The sequence below is a fragment of the Acartia tonsa genome, chromosome 4 (assembly GCF_053477335.1).
Source record: "Acartia tonsa isolate MP-2025a chromosome 4, ASM5347733v1, whole genome shotgun sequence".
NCBI lineage: Eukaryota > Metazoa > Arthropoda > Copepoda > Calanoida > Acartiidae > Acartia > Acartia tonsa.
The window spans coordinates 12,529,768-12,547,676 of record NC_137263.1 but is presented as its reverse complement, the minus strand read 5'-3'; the positions used below and the strand labels follow the sequence as shown (position 1 = coordinate 12,547,676).

The 17,909-nt window shown below is 33.4% G+C and overlaps 3 protein-coding genes across 3 annotated transcripts; all 3 read right to left on the bottom strand.

Annotated features, from left to right (window-relative positions):
- Positions 1-2,749: 2,749 nt before the first annotated feature.
- Positions 2,750-6,312, bottom strand: LOC145318224 (uncharacterized). Its single transcript, XM_080159558.1, has 9 exons — positions 6,270-6,312; positions 5,974-6,088; positions 5,597-5,688; positions 5,265-5,373; positions 4,627-4,724; positions 4,150-4,257; positions 3,634-3,712; positions 3,264-3,433; positions 2,750-3,033 (listed from the first exon to the last, which is right to left on the bottom strand). Exons 3-9 carry the CDS (start codon positions 5,686-5,688, stop codon positions 2,973-2,975), a joined length of 717 nt encoding a protein of 238 aa, XP_080015684.1. The 5' UTR covers positions 5,974-6,088; positions 6,270-6,312; the 3' UTR covers positions 2,750-2,972.
- Positions 6,313-6,929: 617 nt separating this feature from the next.
- LOC145318414 (uncharacterized) lies at positions 6,930-12,532 on the bottom strand. Its single transcript, XM_080159700.1, has 7 exons — positions 12,431-12,532; positions 10,524-10,607; positions 10,190-10,305; positions 9,039-9,143; positions 8,600-8,678; positions 7,683-7,748; positions 6,930-7,067 (listed from the first exon to the last, which is right to left on the bottom strand). Exons 1-7 carry the CDS (start codon positions 12,530-12,532, stop codon positions 6,930-6,932), a joined length of 690 nt encoding a protein of 229 aa, XP_080015826.1.
- A 472-nt stretch (positions 12,533-13,004) lies between these two features.
- Positions 13,005-17,580, bottom strand: LOC145318413 (uncharacterized). Its single transcript, XM_080159699.1, has 5 exons — positions 17,482-17,580; positions 16,821-16,918; positions 14,473-14,584; positions 13,716-13,862; positions 13,005-13,112 (listed from the first exon to the last, which is right to left on the bottom strand). The coding sequence occupies exons 2-5, from the start codon at positions 16,883-16,885 to the stop codon at positions 13,005-13,007; spliced, it is 432 nt and encodes a 143-aa protein (XP_080015825.1). The 5' UTR covers positions 16,886-16,918; positions 17,482-17,580.
- Positions 17,581-17,909: the final 329 nt, after the last annotated feature.

Here is a 17,909-nt window from a genome sequence, read left to right as displayed (position 1 = left end):
AAGATGACGTGGTGCAAAAGCTATGTATTTTGGGCTTTGTCTAATTTTTTAACTGAATGTTTTGTTACTATTCGACAAAGTTGTCCTTGGTTAACAAAAATTAAGCACTTAAACAATCAATTAGAATCTACATCAATTTGTAGTCCTTTCAAGTGCTGGGTAATCAACGAAGACCCCTTTCCTTTATTTTTGAAATAAATGGAAGAAAGGGTAAGGGGGTACTTTTTTCCTATGCTTAACCCCTGCGGTGGCCCTAATTTTTCGAAGCCTGTACCTGCAAACCTAAGCCTGAGTAGCTAATTTATGGTAAAATTTTTAATGTAATAAAAAATCAAAGAAATAAAAACTGGAATACTTGCTTTTCATGGAAAACTATCATTAAAAAGCTAAGCTCTGTAGAAAACTCTTTGCATGGATATAAAAAAGTCACTGTTTTATGTAAGGTAAAGCAATACTGTTTAAATAAAATAAATATCTTTATCACTAATTACAAACACGTTGTTCTATGATTCACCAGCTACTCAATATTAGTAACATTACAAATATAACTTTGTGTGTGTGTGTGTGTTTCTTTGTGTGGGTTTACCTGTATCAATTTGGTGTAAAATTACATACACTGAAAATTTGTGTGTAAAATGATCCTATAACGAATTCAATAGTTTGTTTGTGTGTGTGTTAACCTAAATCAATTTTATTTAGGTGTGAAATTTCTGTGTAAAATATATATATGTGTGTGTGTGTGTGCGTGTGTGTTTATTTGTGTCAGATTTACCTCGGGAGGAAGGGGACATTGGACTGTAAATTATACTTTTATAGTTACGTTTTCTTATTCGTTGAATTAAAAACTTTGGGTTCTTTCATTAAATCTTGAATAAACTATTCAATCAATAATTTCAATCTTTACAAGGGGTAATTTTGTTTATAGCCAATGAGAATATACATCATTTTTTATCCACTGTCTTATCCTTTTAATCCCTGGATTTATCTATATAAATCCAATATAGGTGTAAGTTTTCTGTGTAACATTTATGTGTGTTTGTGTATGTTTGTTTGTATCTCTCTGTGTGTGTGTGCTATCCTGTTTAACCAAGAAGTATTGTATTGACTAACAATATCAATGTTTATTAATGACTACATGGCATCGTTTAAAGTCTTCATGTTCATCGATTTAAAGTAATCAAAATATTATTTAGATATCTAATTTACTGATATTTACGTTTGACAGACAAACAAACATTTGATTAAAAAATCTTTATCTGAAGGGTTTTGCGAAACTGTCTTGTTGACCAAATTGTTCAGTCTCGAACCCGATACCTTCAAGTAAGCAGGAATATTAGTTCTACGTTTTATGTTATGTATGTCGATATAACAAAAGCACCAAAGTTAAACAGTGTGTGTATAAATGTGCTTTTCCGATGTTTTAATGTCGACATAATAAGAACACCAAAGTTTATCAGGTTATGTGTTAATGTAAGTTGATTAGTTAAGGGATTCTCCGAAGTTTTAATGTCGATATAATGAGAGCAACTAAGTTTAACAGGGTCTTTGTATTAGTGTAAGGTGATAAGGGCTTCTATGATGAAAACAATGTTTAAATGTAAAACATGGTTATCAACTTTAAATTAAGAGATAAGACAATTTATTTACACCCCCAATTAGGTTAAACAATATTACCCCTTCTGTAATTAAGATTTTGTTAAATTTTAAAGAACATTAAAATCAGGGATGGATGGGACATTGGGCTGTTTATTACACTAGTCCCAAAAGTTTTATATTTACATTTAATTACTCGTTCTCTTAACAATTTAGGGACTTTTAATTAATTTTGATTTGTTGGTTTATTAAGTTGTGTCAAAACGTTTCAACCACTATTTGTGATCTACAGAAGTTTTTTTTGTGTATCATCATTAGCGATGTACATCAACTTATCGGACATTATCTTATGCCTCAAATAAAAATTTATTAAGAATGAATGGGAGAACCCTGTCTTGATTATTTTCGTTGTGAAATAACATAATCTCTCCGTTTCTGTTTTTATTAAAAAACATTAAATAACTTTTCTTATTTCAAGTCAGACTTACTTTTTAATTAAACTAGCGGCTTCGCCCCTAGCCTCTAGGGGCTTTGCCCCCAGAGGTAATTAAAAAAAAAAATAAGTACACCCACTACTTTCTGTTAAAAAAAATTAAGTACCCCCGCTAAGGTGCCCCCACAGACAGACGGACAGATGGACAGACATCAAGCTACTTTGTATTATAGATGACTTTTTACATTTTATTTAGTAGTGCATCTACATTACAAGTTTGGTCTGTCCGTACGTCCACCCATCTTATATTTTGTGTAGTTCCCTATAATTAGCATTGAGCATAGCCTTATTAAAAATTAATAGAATGTCTGACTATGTGTCTTTAGCTTAAGATCTCGCTGAACTATATGGTTCTCCTTTACAGTGGAGATTCTTGTAGGTCCATAAATTTTTATGAATACTTTAAGAGGTAGGTTACGTCCACCGTTCCAAGTTATATTGTCCCTAATAAAAATTACCCCCCCCCCCCCAAAAAAAAAAGAATGAGAGTTTAGTCAGAAAGAAAAATACAGAAAAAAATGCATGGTGAAATCAATTTATAGATTATGCAATTTAAACAAATTAAACAAAAACTATTATATTTTGTAAATTTTTATTACATTTTGAAATAGAACAATCAAATGAATCAAAATTAGATAATGATTTACAGAGTGATAATAAAGAATGTAAATATTTATAAACTTATTATATTTTTATTTAAAATATGTACAATATGTACAGGGGTCCAAAGGAATAAGACAAAGGATGATAAATTCATCCACAAAGTTAGATATGAATCAATATCATTGGTTGAAAACTTTGGCGAATGTTAGTTTAACCCAAACAATCAATATCGCAAAAAGGTTTTAAAATTATTAACTAAATCCGTTTTGTAAAGTTGTATCTCTTATTGTGGCTGAGGATCAAATCCGTGTTGCAGGTCTTCCAGTTTCAACTTGTTTGAACATCTAAAATATAGATTTGTAATATATTTGGAAAAAGGTCGAATATTTCCTGCTGATATTAAATGATACCTCTTTCTTAAACGCTTTCTTAACCGACAAAAATAACAAATATTAAAATTGAGGATTTAGATTAAAAAAATCATCCCCCACTCCACCTGTATTTTAAATTTTTTTTTGTTAAAAAAGGGGGAGGAGGTCTGTGCACGCTAGGTTCTCTGTGGGAAAGATTTTACCTTGTCTGAAGATTAAGACCGGGGAACATGTTGCCAGGTGTGGCAGGGAGGGTCAGCACTGCCTGCTCGACCACTCTGGCCTCCTCCGTGTTCCAGACAAACATCCTGTTGTCCACGTAGAGACGGTCCTGCTTTAGGTAGCACTGGCTGGTCGGGTACCGGGACTTCACCTACAGTAGTATATCAAAATTTGTATTCTAATAGCAATGTCTGCTTTAGATCTTGGTAACTGTTAAACCTAAAGGGGGGGGGGGCGGGGGGAAGGAAAGCCCCTAGAGCTTAGATGCGAAGCAACTAATACATTGATAAAAACTTTTAGAGCCATTGGGTAATAATATGTAACTTTGTACTGTAAAATTAAAGAACTTACCCTATTCATGAATTTATGAAGTTCTCCCCAATTTTCTCTAATTGTCCTAGACATATCCTCTGTCATAATGAGACCACTCCTAAAGGATGACATTTTTAATTAAAATTGAACTGCAAGTATTTGATCGTTAATTTGAGCATTTAAGCATGTCAGAACTTTACTATAAATTTATAACTTGGCATGATGATTCATGGAATAGTAAGGTACATTTTATCAATCTTAGCAACTAAGTAATACATTTTATAATGATTTTAAGCTTTCTAATACCATTTGAATTTTTTATTTCAACATTTACTTTTCGAAATTTTTATTCTCATTACATTTAGGCATGATTTTTATTACCTCTATAATTAAGTCTATAAAAGTAAGTATGTCCATATTAAGCATGCTTTACACTTTTTTTCTCTAGATATATAATCGTTTATGTTTTTTTGTCTAAACATCTAAATAATTTAAAGAGCTTCGCTTTTATGGAAGTTCTCAACCTTATTAAGAATAGAAGAATAAAATGTGTACCTGTCCAACATATCTGTCCTCTTGAGAACCGCCTCTTTATCATAGAAATGTTGGAAAGATACAACTACGGGTGGCCAGCCACCAACCTCAGAATTAGTCGGCCGCAATCTAAATTAAAAGGATTTCGATTTAATCTTATTATCTAACAATCTATCAAAATGAGAAGCAATAAATCTAAAAATAATGGCTGAAAAATCTCCTTTGTAAGAAGATACCTACTATGTATTAATATTTTAGTCTTAATGACATCTATATATCCAATACCTATCTATCTAGTTAATGACGTGAGAATAATCTCCATCACTCTATCATAATAACCATCCTGGCTCTGATTAGCTCTATCATATTAATTTATCTATCTATCCTTCTATCTCTATCTCTCTATCTCCCTCCTGATACACAGCCTGGTCCTGATGAGCTCTGTCATGTCTATCTACCTATCTATCCTACTATCTATCTATCTCTCTATCTATCTACCTGGTCAATGATGTAAGAACAATCTCCCTCCTGATACCCAGCCTGGTCCTGATGAGCTCGCCCAGGATGGTCGCCAATGATTCCATTGTCTCCTCAGGCTGAAAGAAAAACAAAAGATAATAACAATATTACTAATTCAATACAAAAAAAATATATAATATATAATTAAGGTACTTCCAGAAGAGTAAAATAGAAAAAGATACAGTCGTGAAATAGGCTAATACAAGAAAACCAGAAGATAATCAGTTTTTTTCTTATAAATTTGTGATGTAATTTTCAATCAAGATGTAGTTTTGACCTGTATAAGGTTAAAGCGAAATTATCGAACAGTTGATTTAAACTTTTACTCATTTAATCAAAAGTAAAATTCTTTTCAATGAATGAATTATAGGTATAGCAATCCTTTAAAATTAAGCAGTAAGGTTTTTTTGTCTTTAGTTTAGGATTTTGAAAACTACTTAAGTTTTCTATTTTATGAACGCTTAGTTTAGATCACAGGATAGTTTTAGGCTATTTGATGTTTAGTTTTAAGGCTGGGGATGGTTTTAGGTTATTTATATGCCCTTCTCTGCTCCTTTGAAAACAGCGCTCCTAGATGTAAGTGAAGCAACCGCTAGTCAATGACTGAACTACTGAACCTGTACAGGTAGACCATGTAAAAGGATGTTATTCCTTCTATCTCTTGTCATTTCATCAACTTCAGCCTTCATAAGTCCTACTCTATGGTCAACATCAGAAAGCCTTCCTCTGAAATATTTCAATATTTGTACCAGATGCTTTAGACTTTTCCGCCAATCAAAATACTTTCCTTGTCATAATATTAGTCGACCATACAGCTTTAATAAAAAATTTTTAAAGAAGAAAAAAATTTCACAAAATTACATGACTTTAATAAAAAGTTTTCATGGATGACATCATATAAACTTATCAACAGTAATGTGACAAAATAACGACAACACTTTTTATTTACCTGAAATTATTGATCTCCTTGACAGCCTGTGCGATGTCTCCAGCTGCCAGAGCGTCCAGAGTCTCCTCCAGCCCTCGCAAACTTTTCTCCATCTAAAATTCGGCGCTTTCACATAAAGTACATTGTTGAGCAATTCCATTATTTTATATGGTATTTTTATGACATCAAATTACTAATATTTGTTTGTCAAACTTTAAGATTAAGCTTCGCTTTTATTCTAAATTTAATCTTAAATTAAAAATCTAAATATACTCTTCTCTTTGCAAAATCTTCACAATAAATTTGGGACGGCTATTTCTTAACCAGAATATTGTGACTTTAGAAGTACGGACACACTTAAGTTTAACAATAACTGCGAAACTAATCAACTATGAAACCTGTTTGCTAAGATTTGCTTTGCTATTCTGGAGGTCGTCATTGCATGTCCTGATATCAGTGGTGCATTTCTCAAAGCTGGTCGCGCTAGAGTTTCGCAAGTCATCCAAATTTTTCCTGAAAAAAAATAATAGTGCAAGTCAAAATTTAGTCAAAATAGCTTAACTTAAAAATTTCCAATGTCTATCTTCAATAGTGTCATAGAACATATTTTTTTTCTATTTTTGGCGTTACACACAGGGTACACACAGACGTACACACATCCTGTTACTTTTGTATGAGGATAAGATAGACTTACTTGATATTTGTAGTTTCAATATCTAAAGCTTCTTTTACTGACTTCACCTAATTTCATGGATATAAAGCTGTTTTCATCCTTGATATAAAGAAAGAAAAAGAGACAGAGGGAAATAAAACGTAAGGGGTTAAAAAAATCTGCGCGCTTCGCACGTCAATTTGCTCTTTTTGTCGTTTGATTATGTTAATTATTTAGAAAAGTGGAAACCTACGGGGTTTATCAACACCCCTGACAATAAAAATAGACCACTCTTGTCAGGGGCGTCCAAGCTTTTTTTTTTTTTTGGGGGGGGGGTAAAAATTTTCTAAGGGGGGGTAAATTGTTGGTGGGGGGGGGGTAAATACCCTCTACTAAATGGTTGGGGTTGCTTACTGCACCCCCAGGGTAGGGGTCAATTTTAAATGGGGGGGGGGGGGGGGTAAAATAAAAAAAAATTTGGTAATCCCCACTTTACCCTCCCCCCCCCCCCCCTTGGACGTCTATGACTCTTGTTACATGTCTGTATGAAAGGATGTGTCAAAATTTTCGGGTACGCTTGTTACACCCCCCCCCCCCCCCAAGAGAAAAACGGGAATAAAAAGTAAGGGAAACGAACTAAAATAATAGCAAAGCAGGTGTTTAACAAGGACTGACCGCCAAACAGACACTATGATATATCCGCTATATCCAGCATCCCTGCGTGTCAATCTCGCTGTGTAGGCTCTTATCCACAGTCTCAATATGATTGGTTGAGTTGGTGAACTTTGTGTCCAGCTCAGCGGTCAGCTCAGAGTTCTTATCGTTCAACTTCGCCACCTCCTAACAAACAAGTTCTTGCTTTATTTATTGTACATCAAACTAAATTTATGTGGTTAGGATAAACCTTGCGCTCTGCGCGGCTCATTTTGCCTAATAATGAAGGCTTGTTTAATTTTTGAGTTTGATAATTATAATTATAAGGAGGTTGGACACCTAGAGGGGTGTATCCACCCTACTGAATAAAATAACACCACTCTTGTTGTCTGTAATACACCCTCATAAAGCTCACATCCTCCATGCAAACCTTCCATTTTATCTAAAGTGGTGTGTAAAAACTTTCGGGTGCACGCCACTAGTTAGATGCGAAGCAACTACTAGTAATTAAAATCGTTATGTCTTCCATTTGAATAATTTAAAATCGAATTTCGACATACACGTATGATCACGTCATTTTAAAAAGGCTTACTTATAAATATTATGTATGTCGTAACCACTTTGTATTAATGCTATATTATTGCAAGTCACATAAAATATAAAAATTGCATATCAATAGATTGGAAGGACCTAATTCTTAATCAACAGAAAGCAAAACACATTCAAATGTATGTAAATACGCATCGCATACAGCAGACAATTACCTACAAAAACAGCAGCGTCGCCACTATAAAATGTAACCTGTTCAAAATTTTCCCTGTTTGTTTCAATTTTGTCTGCAGCCTTCTCTGTTTTGTGCTGCAACACCTACAAAAAAATTATTTATATATATTTAATTTTAGACCAATATTTCAATTATAATTGCATTAGATATCTAGAACACCTACAAAATATTTTAATTGTAAAATTTATACAAATTCGATTTGATAACAATTTTCAATTATATTGCACTGGCGGCTACGCCCCTAGTGGCGACCCTTCACCTTCAAATTTAGTTTTAAAAGTTAAAAGTAAAAAATAATTTCTGGGGGGGACTGATTTCTCTAATGAGGGTAAGGGTATCCCCCCTCTCCCCCCCAACTTAGGATTGTTATAAACCTTCCCTGGACCTATGAGAAGCTTCATTGTGAAGGAGAATCATATCGGTTCAGCAGTTAACGCGATTCTTTGCTACACACAGACAAACATACATCCTTTTACTTTTATATAACTATCAAACTATATACAATATACATGTGAAATTTTAACTTTTTATCTTCTAATTAGACATACAAACACAGAATAATCTATAATACAAAGTAGAATGATGTCTATCCGTCTGTTTGTCCGTCCGTCCGTCTGAAGCTTAAGATCTCGGTAACCACTGAACCGATTGGATTCTACTCTTCAGGGTATATACCTACTGGTCCTCTGGTGGTTTTAAGCTATTTTCTTGGGGGGTGGAACACCCCCAACCCCCCCAAAAACAACCCCCCCCATTTTTTTTGAATTTGATACTGTTCCAGTCCAGGGCAGTTCCAATTTTTTTTTCCCCGAAAATTTTTAAATTGATACTGGGGCAGTTCCAATTTTTTTAATTACCTCTTGGGGCAATGCCCCTAGAGGCTGGGGGCGAAGCCGCTAGTTATATTATAGAGTAGCAACACTACAACTCATACCTGTATATGGTTGCTATGATCTTCCTGTTTTGATGTCAATAATTCTAATTTGTTATTTATAGCTGCTTCATTACTTTTTCTGAAAAAAAGACGATGAGATGGATTGTATGTTTAGAAAGAGGTTTAGATATCTAGCTGATATTTTTACAAGATACTATTCGTCCATTTAAAAAAAGAATTTCTAGCAGACGACGATTTCTGTTTATATCTAGTAAGTGTGGCATATAATTTTTAAAAAAGAAATTCAACTATTTATAGCTGACTTATGATATGTGAAGGATATAAAAAATACAACCCTTTCGTACCAACAACGTTCTGACAAATAGTACAGCCGGATTGTTCCTATATCATGTTCTTATTGGTCCAGTTTACTGATGAGTAATCTAGTTCTACTATATTTATTACATGAAGTATAATGAGGTACAAAAAGACACTAAACCTGTTGCTCTCATTTTTCTTGACATCAGAATCTAGCATTTCAAGATTTCTTTCAATATTGTCTGCATGGTTTCCAAGCTCACGTAGACTCTTGTTCGTTTGGGCTCTAGATAGATATAGATAGACATGACTAGTTTGAAAATACATAGCAAGATAGACAGATATACATAATTAGTTTTAAAATAGATAGCAAGATAGACAGATTAGACATTAAGATAGATACCTAGCTTCTTTTTCTTGTGCAGGTACCTCAACTTTTTCAGTAAGGCCATAATGACTATTTTTAAGATAGATAGATTTGATAGATAGACAGATACCTAGTTTCCCTTTCTTGTTTAGCATGTTCCTCAACTTCATCAGCAAGGCCCTCATGTCTAGTTTTAAGATAAATAGATATATAGCTACCTGTTTTCTCTCTCTTGTTAAGCATGTTCCTCAACTTCATCAGCAAGGTCCTCAAGACTAGTTTTAAGATAGATAGATAGATAGATAGATAGCTACCTGTTTTCTCTCTCTTGTTTAGCATGTTCCTCAACCTCATCAGTAAGACCCTCATGTCTAGTTTTAAGATAGATAGATAGATAACTACCTGTTTTCTCTCTCTTGTTTAGCATGTTCCTCAACTTCATCAGCAAGGTCCTCAAGACTAGTTTTAAGATAGATAGATAGATATATAGCTACCTGTTTTCTCTCTCTTGTTAAGCATGTTCCTCAACTTCATCAGCAAGTCCCTCAAGACTAGTTTTAAGATAGATAAATAGATATATAGCTACCTGTTTTCTCTCTCTTGTTTAGCATGCTCATCAACTTTATCAGCAAGGTCCTCAAGACTAGTTTTAAGATAGATAGATAGATATATAGCTACCTGTTTTCTCTCTCTTGTTAAGCATGTTCCTCAACTTCATCAGCAAGGTCCTCAAGACTAGTTTTAAAATATGTAGATAGATAGATACCTGGTTTCCATCTTTTGTTTAGCATGTTCCTCAACCTCATCAGTAAGACCCTCATGACTAGTTTTAAGATCCTCATGGTTCTTCTGCATATACTAGTTTAAAGACAGATAGATAGATACCTGGTTTCCCTCTCTTGTTTAGCATGTTCCTCAACCTCATCAGTAAGGCCCTCATGACTAGTTTTAAGATAGATAGATACCTGGTTTCCCTCTCTTGTTTAGCATGTTCCTCAACCTCATCAGTAAGGCCCTCATGACTAGTTTTAAGATCTTCATGGTTCTTCTGCATTGAGTCAAGCTCTGTTCGGGTTTTGTCCTAAATATACATATAAAAAAAAACATAGATGGTCAGTATATGACGGAAACCCTGTAGGCATATTTTAAAAGTACAAGGGCAAATAAAATCTCAATTACATTTGCAAAATATTTTTTTCAATATTTGATTTTAAGAATCTCTTAAGAGCAGCTACTCTGCCAAAGTAACAGTATGTCCTTCCGTCCATCTTTCTTAACATGATACATGAATTAATTTACCTGGTAATTAGTAAGATTTGTGTTGGTCAGGTTCATTTCATGGACAAAGGAGGCGTGGTCTTTGTCATTCTTCTCAAGTTCCTCCTATTCAATTTCAACCCCATTTTGCTAATTGCATATTGTAACGCTAGTTGTCGGGTAGGTGTCAGGTTCGAATAAGCCCTACATTTTGATATGAAGTGATCTGAATATGGCCTGTATCACTTTTTTGTTTGGGAGTTGGAAGAGGAATGTTCGAAATGGGGATAAAGGAACTGGGAGGGGGATTGGGGGGTGGGGGTTGCTATAGATTCCAAAAAATTTTGAAAATTTGTTTTGAGAAAGGGGGGAGGAGGGAAATCTAATATATTATTTTTTTTGTGATTTTTATGGGGGTTAATTACCTCCACCAACCCTTCCCCTTTCTTGGACGTCGTTTGATAAAAATAACACCATATACAGCTATGGTTCTTATGCCCCAAGAAGTAAAGTTGCATTCTATCGTTTCTATACTATATTTAACTTCACGCAACCTTTCCATTTACTAAACCGTAGTAGATTATTTACCAGCTCATAGACTTTTTAGTTATTCTCATTCAGAAAATAGGGAAGGGAGGGAGAATGTATTTTGTGAGGTTTATTTGTTTGTACGGTAAGATCTCACTAACCAATGAACCAAATGATATCTCCATTTAATGGATGTTTCGCATTTCTGGGATGGTTTTAGACTATTTAATTTTCATTTAAGACATTTAACTTAAGTCTTAAGGATGAGTTTAGGCTAATTTCTACCCCCCCCCCCCCCCCCCTACAATCCAGTTTGAATTCAGAGCCCCTAGACACTAGGGGCACAGTTGCTAGTGTGTTATATGGTAAAGGCCATAAATGCTGTTTTAATGTAAACCAAAATCCTGCTCATGATTGAACAAAACAAAAAAATCTATGCTAAAGAAACTGCTATTTAAAAGATCTTAATGGAAACACAGACACTCATCCATTTCCTAACACCTAAACTAAAAAATGGTGTTATTAAATTCCTGTATATGTTCGAGTTTAGCATGTACAGAATCAAAAGTTTCCTGCAAAAATTATTCAAAATTTAATTTAAAAGTGTTCAACCATTTATAAATAAGAATTTTCATTTAATTTTTAAAAACCGTCCTTATGCGGTAAAGTAAGACCTTGATCGTAAATTTAGTCATAATAAAATTGTCCTACTGAGTTCAAATTGTGCATGAAAGTTCTTGTAGCAATAAGGAATAATCTGTACATCAGATCAAATCTAGCTATTTTACAAAGTAGAGTTTCACAATGGTTTAATATGATGACTCCTATAATGATATGTCCTTTCCTTTTCCAATCGTTTACTATTCTGTTTTTGTAATTGGGTACTTTTTTTCAAATATTATAATCACGGATTACCTAAACGTTTGTGTTTGTGATAGAACACCAATTATATGCATATTTATGTAAGTATATTTATTCTAATTTCTATAGAAATTTTATGTTTGATGTTGGGTTAAGTCAGGGATACAGGGATAAGACAATAAATGGGGAATAAATATTCACGAGCTTTCACACAAAGCATCTTGTTGAGGACTGACAACCCTCATCTCCCTCATTTGAAAAATTAGTATATGAAGGGGTGGTAGTTTTTGTCGTTTGTTATTATTTTAGATCACCTCTTATTTTCAATTTTAAAAAGGCTGGGGGGGGGGGGGTATTTTCCAGTACTCGATAGTGATGCAAAGTACTGGCTAATTAATATTATGCTAATCTTCTCCATTTAATTTAGCATCGACGCTACTATGTAAAAGATTTGTGAGTGTGTTTATTCCTGTAACAAAAAGGTACGTACACTATCTAAAGCAATGAAACTTTTTTCTTAAAAAATAGAGTCCAATATTGAAATTAAATTTTTGAATCGCCTTAGTTTGGGTTTGAAAATTTTCTAGGTCCGTTTTGATGGTTGTGTGTGTCTGTTCATTCTGTCTCTGTTTCTCAGCAACCTCGCTGAAGCCAGCCTCCATCTCCTCCTTGTTCTTCTCTATAGACTCTCTAGGGGCGCAGCAAAAAGTTTTATCATCATGATCCACCAAGCTTTTTATAGTTCAATGAAAAATGACGTCATACTGGCCTACCATGGTAATTTAGTCAGTGTTTCGCCTGTCATTGTTCATTTGTATTGTATGACGTCATTTTTATAGGCACTATCCACGTCATTGTGGATACAGGTAATGATGATCTAGGCCTATACCCCGTCACGGGGTCCCCGTGTCAGAGCAAAAGACGTTACCTGCCCCTTGTTATACTTATGCTCTGTTAGATGTGCCACATTAGTATAGTAGGAGGATGGGGAATGCCTTGGTCTAAAACAAGCGAAGCTCATTAGGACACAGGTAGGACTTTCAGACATATGCCGTGCAATCAAAGGGTTGGTAGTCTGTTGGATGTTACTTTACCTAATACCTATATCTAATTGTCTCAGATATCTTAACATGGTTAATGATAATACAATTTCCTGTTGTTTTGAATGTTGGTTTCCGACTTTGTGCTCCTGCGGTCTAGATCCTTTAATTCTGTATCTATATCACCCAATCTCTCCTCTACCTTAATAAAAAAAAGAGTTCAACTTCCATAAACGCGAAAAGCTTAAATAAGACAAACAAAAATTAACATTTGTAGAGTGTCAGAATTTAATAAAGAGTCTAAATACAGGATACTGCATTTAAGGACATACTTTTATTTTTAGGACTAGATTAAAGAAAACCCTGGCTTAAAATATTGTACCTAGTTGTTCTTTGAATCAATATTCCAAAACTCAGATGAATAGGATAATTGTATCAAACAAAAGTTTTTGTAGATAGTTCAATGTCCCTTCCTCCCAGATCGAACTTAATTCTAATGCTAATCTTTTTATGAAATTCCATGTTCAACTTTGCTTATTCAATCTTGTATTACTTTAATAACTTTGGTGACGGTTGATAACAAAGGCACTAACCATTCCAACCAAGACAACCCTTTGATTGAACAACCGTTGTGTGAAAGTCCCAACTGTGCTTTGTAATGAGTTTCGGCTGTTCTGGCCAAGCATTTCCCTTAATCTTACTATTAATATCGCGCATCTGATATAGCAGAAGTAGGTACAAGTTTACTGTCTTTAGTTATGACGCGGTGTGGGCCGAGATTCGAACCCCTCACTTCATTCCAAACCTTTTCATGTCTGCGGAGAGCCTCCGACTCCGACACTCCCATCTTTCTGGTAATGTCAGCCTCTGTGTCCTTGAGGTTGGTGTTGAAGGTGTCCGAGGTCTCGTCTATCCTCTTGTGCACACTAGCCATCTTGTCGTCCATGAATGCCTAAATAGAGCGGTTTCCCTCAAAATTTATAATCGAGCACAAATGCGCGCCTTCCATCCTCTTTATTTTAAAATAAATTGAAATTTTATGATGGGAAAGAGGAGTATATTTTTTCATTACTTAGGATAGGTTATATTTGGCTATGGGTATCCCCACAGATTATGGGCTCCATTGGTTTATTTTCAATTTGTTTGAAAAATAACGGGGGTAGGGGGGGGGGGGATTAAGTTTCAGTGCTCGATTGGCACTTTAGGGAAAGCACCACCTAAATCATATAATACAATGTCAGCTATGAGCACTTTCATTTAATGACATTAATGAGTAATATTGTTATTTTTACTGACGGAAAAGTTGAATATCAAATTGTTTACTTTACTTACAATTTACATAGAAATCTAGAAGATTTTTAAAAAGCCAATTTTGCTTTAAAAGTTAATTTGTATACAATCTTTTTTTAACACAACCTAACTGCTCAATAACTCCTTTATCCCGTTTGCTCATCCACAATTCCTTATGATTCACTACTTATGAATGTTGCCATCCTTGTTTATATGTTTAATGACAATGAAAGCTAAATTTAGTATCTTAACAATCTTCATAAGCAACTTACCGAGAAATCCGTTTGAGAGGTATTAAGTGTATCAATTTCATTCTGGTGTTTTTCAAACAAGTTATTGTGGTCAGTGGTTATCTGATTTGTTGAGTCAACAAATGCGTTAAACCTGAATAAACATATGATTTGATTTATCCTTAAAAGTAATAAAAGGTCTCCAGTCTGTATGTAGCAAAAGATTTTAATAACTACTGGATCAATATGGTTCTATTTTACAGTGAAAGTTTATTTCATACTAGATGACCATTGCTGTAGGGAATCTTAAAAAAAATCACATTTCCCCCATAGCATTACGGTATGAATTATAAAGTAGCTTCTCTACTACAAAGGGGAGTTTCTAGCCTCGCAAATTTGATCAAATGCTTTGCAAAGATCAAAATAAATGGCAATCAATAAATTATCTTTATATAAAAAATTTACTTTTTACACATGTCATAATGAGCAAAAATTGATTAATATCCCTCAATTTTCCCAAAAGGACAAATTTAAAATCTTTTTTCACTCTAAATTTCAAAAAAGCCTATTTAGAAACAATTGATCTCAAAAATTAAGAAAAAAAAAATTAAAAACCATTTTTATGTGATTTCATTTTGATGGGAATTTTTTTAAAAATTAAAATTATGAAGGAGTTGATTATTTTAAGAATGCATCACGCTTCAATGCAGGGCGGTCCGTCTCGTCAACAATTCTTGGAAATTCACAAAACCTACCCTGGTAATCGTCAGCTGTATATAGCAAAAAGAAAGGTGCAACTACTTCTATTATGTACTATTGTTCATTTCAGATAGTATAAATCATAAGCTAAAGGGTGAGCAAAAAAAATGCGTAGATTTTTAAAATTCAAATTGCGCGGCTTGTGTTAATAGTAGAAAAATGTTACGCATACCATTAGAACCGATAAGAAGTCTATTTTTTGGAAATGTAAGAACGATTCCTCTGCTACGTATAGTTAGGGAGCTACATGTTAAAATGTCCCAACTGACTTAAAACTTGACTTGCGAGTCAATTTTGGGACATTTTACCACTTAGCTCCTAGATTATTTGTAGCACAGTAACCATTTTTATATTTCCAAAAAATACATTTCATAGCGGTTCTAACGATATGCGTAACATTTTTCTACCATTAACACAAGCCACGCAATTTGAATTTTAAAAATGTACGCACGTCTTTTTTGCAAGTCAAGTTTTAGTCAGTTGGGACATTTTAACACGTACCTCCCTAACTATACGTAGCATAGGAATCTTTCTTATATTTCAAAAAAATAGACTTCTTATCGGTTCTAATGATATGCGTAACATTTTTCTACTAATAACACAAGCCGCGCAATTTGAATTTTAAAAATCTACGCATTTTTTTTTGCTCACCCTTTATCACCAAACCTTGTTAGCTTAGAATTACCGTCTGCTGGTGGAATCAAAACAAATATTTCTTACTAAAGAATTTAGAATTAGGGAGATTAAAAAAACATTTTAAAATACTTCTTGAAATTAAAATCTTGAAATTTTTTTCTTATCCAAAATACTTGTTTAATAACTGTCTAAAAACAAAAACAAAATATTTCAACAAATTTTTAATCCTAAACATTTTTTAACACTTTGTTTAAGGGGGTTGAAGTAGGTTAAGGCAAAAGTTACAAAAAAAATTCAGTAGCTAAATACTATCTCACTTTATGAATCTATAAAAAATGAAAAAGGACAAATTGAACCCTAACAATTTGGATCTTTACAGAAAAATTGAAAATAATTAGAAAATAATCAAACTTATGCCTAAATCAGCTCTAAAGCATTGTTTGCCAGAAAAGCCTTCCCTTGTCCCTGGCTTCAATGTACATTCTATACAGACATATTTGAAAATTCCAGTGACATAACTACACTATACCATTTTGAAATATTTTAGATTCTCTTCTTAAATATTTTAAAATATATTTTTTGACGCATTAAACTTATTTAATGCAATGACAATTATGTCCATGTAAAGCAAAGCATAAACTATCTAACAATATTGAAGCTTTTTGTTAAGCTATACGTCTGTGTCATATAATACAAAAGACCAATGACACAGACTAAATTACTAATGACAGGTCAGCATACATTTTAACTGGCCAATGTTAGACCAGTATTGCGTCATTTTTAAAATGTTAAGAGTTTCATATTTGGGCGTGTCTTTGTGACTTAGGACAGAGAATATAGAAATGGTATGTACAATGGGGTTAGAACTAAATAAAAAGAAGATAAATGCAAAAATGGTCTAGGGCGGACGGACTTACTTACATACCGTAATTAAAGAGTAGCCACGCTTCCATATCTTACAAGGCACACATACATTCAGCTATTTTCACAATTACCTTGAAAGTAAATTTTCATGTTTTTCCAAGGTCTCCCCATGTTCACGCCCCAAATCATTCAGCATGCTCTGTAATCTCTCATTCTCGTTCTTACAACACTGAAAAAACATGGATGATAACATTTATAAAAGCATAGCTCAACAAATCAGACGGTCAGACAAACGAACATTTAGAAATGTTAAGTAAAGGCACATTTATTATATAATATTATTTTGAAGCATGAACAAAAATTCAGTATAAGTATTTTTGAAATGAGGGATGCTTAATATGGACATACGTACATTTGAAGATTTTTTATAAGATGCTTTGCTTAAAATTTCAAAATCAAGAGAGTTGGATGATTATATCATGTAAAAATTAATTTTATAATTTTTTTATGAATGTTCTACAGACTTTCTGGTACTGCTTATAGGTTTGCTATGCTGTATAAAGTTACAGGAATCAGCATGCAAAGGACATGAAAACGCTAGGAAATTTTGAATGTGGCTAAATTACCAATTTTTTTAAATATAAGCTATCCATTATAGACGTATGGACCGATTCTAAATGTATATAAGCTTTGCATTATTTTTTATTTTTTAGGAAGGATTGTGTTTTTGCAAATAAATTTGGCGATAAAAAACTTTACAGTCCAATGTCCCCTCCCTTCCTGGTAGTTTACCTCTAACTGATATGTGAGTCTTTGATATTCTTCTTCGTGCTTCTGTTGAAATCTTTCAAATTTTTCCAAATTTTCTGTGATGTTGTCGCTATAGATGTTTTTTTTTTATATATAATATGTTATGTATGTTTCTTATATAGAATATAAAAGTAGCAGAATATAAGTATAATTGTATTTTCTTTTTAAACTAAAATAAAATGTGAAGTGTCGAATTCTATCTTCCCCCATTACATCAAAAGAATCACGTTTTGAAAAATACTTATTTTGTTTAAGAACAAGTTAGTTTATCACTATTTTGGGGGAGTACTATTCATAGGTCAATTCTCACCAGAGAAAAAGCGGAAAAGATTAAATCAAACTCCTTTTATGGTAAGGTTTTCAGTAATTTTATACAGTACATGTGACTTCGCTCCTAGTAATTAGGGACT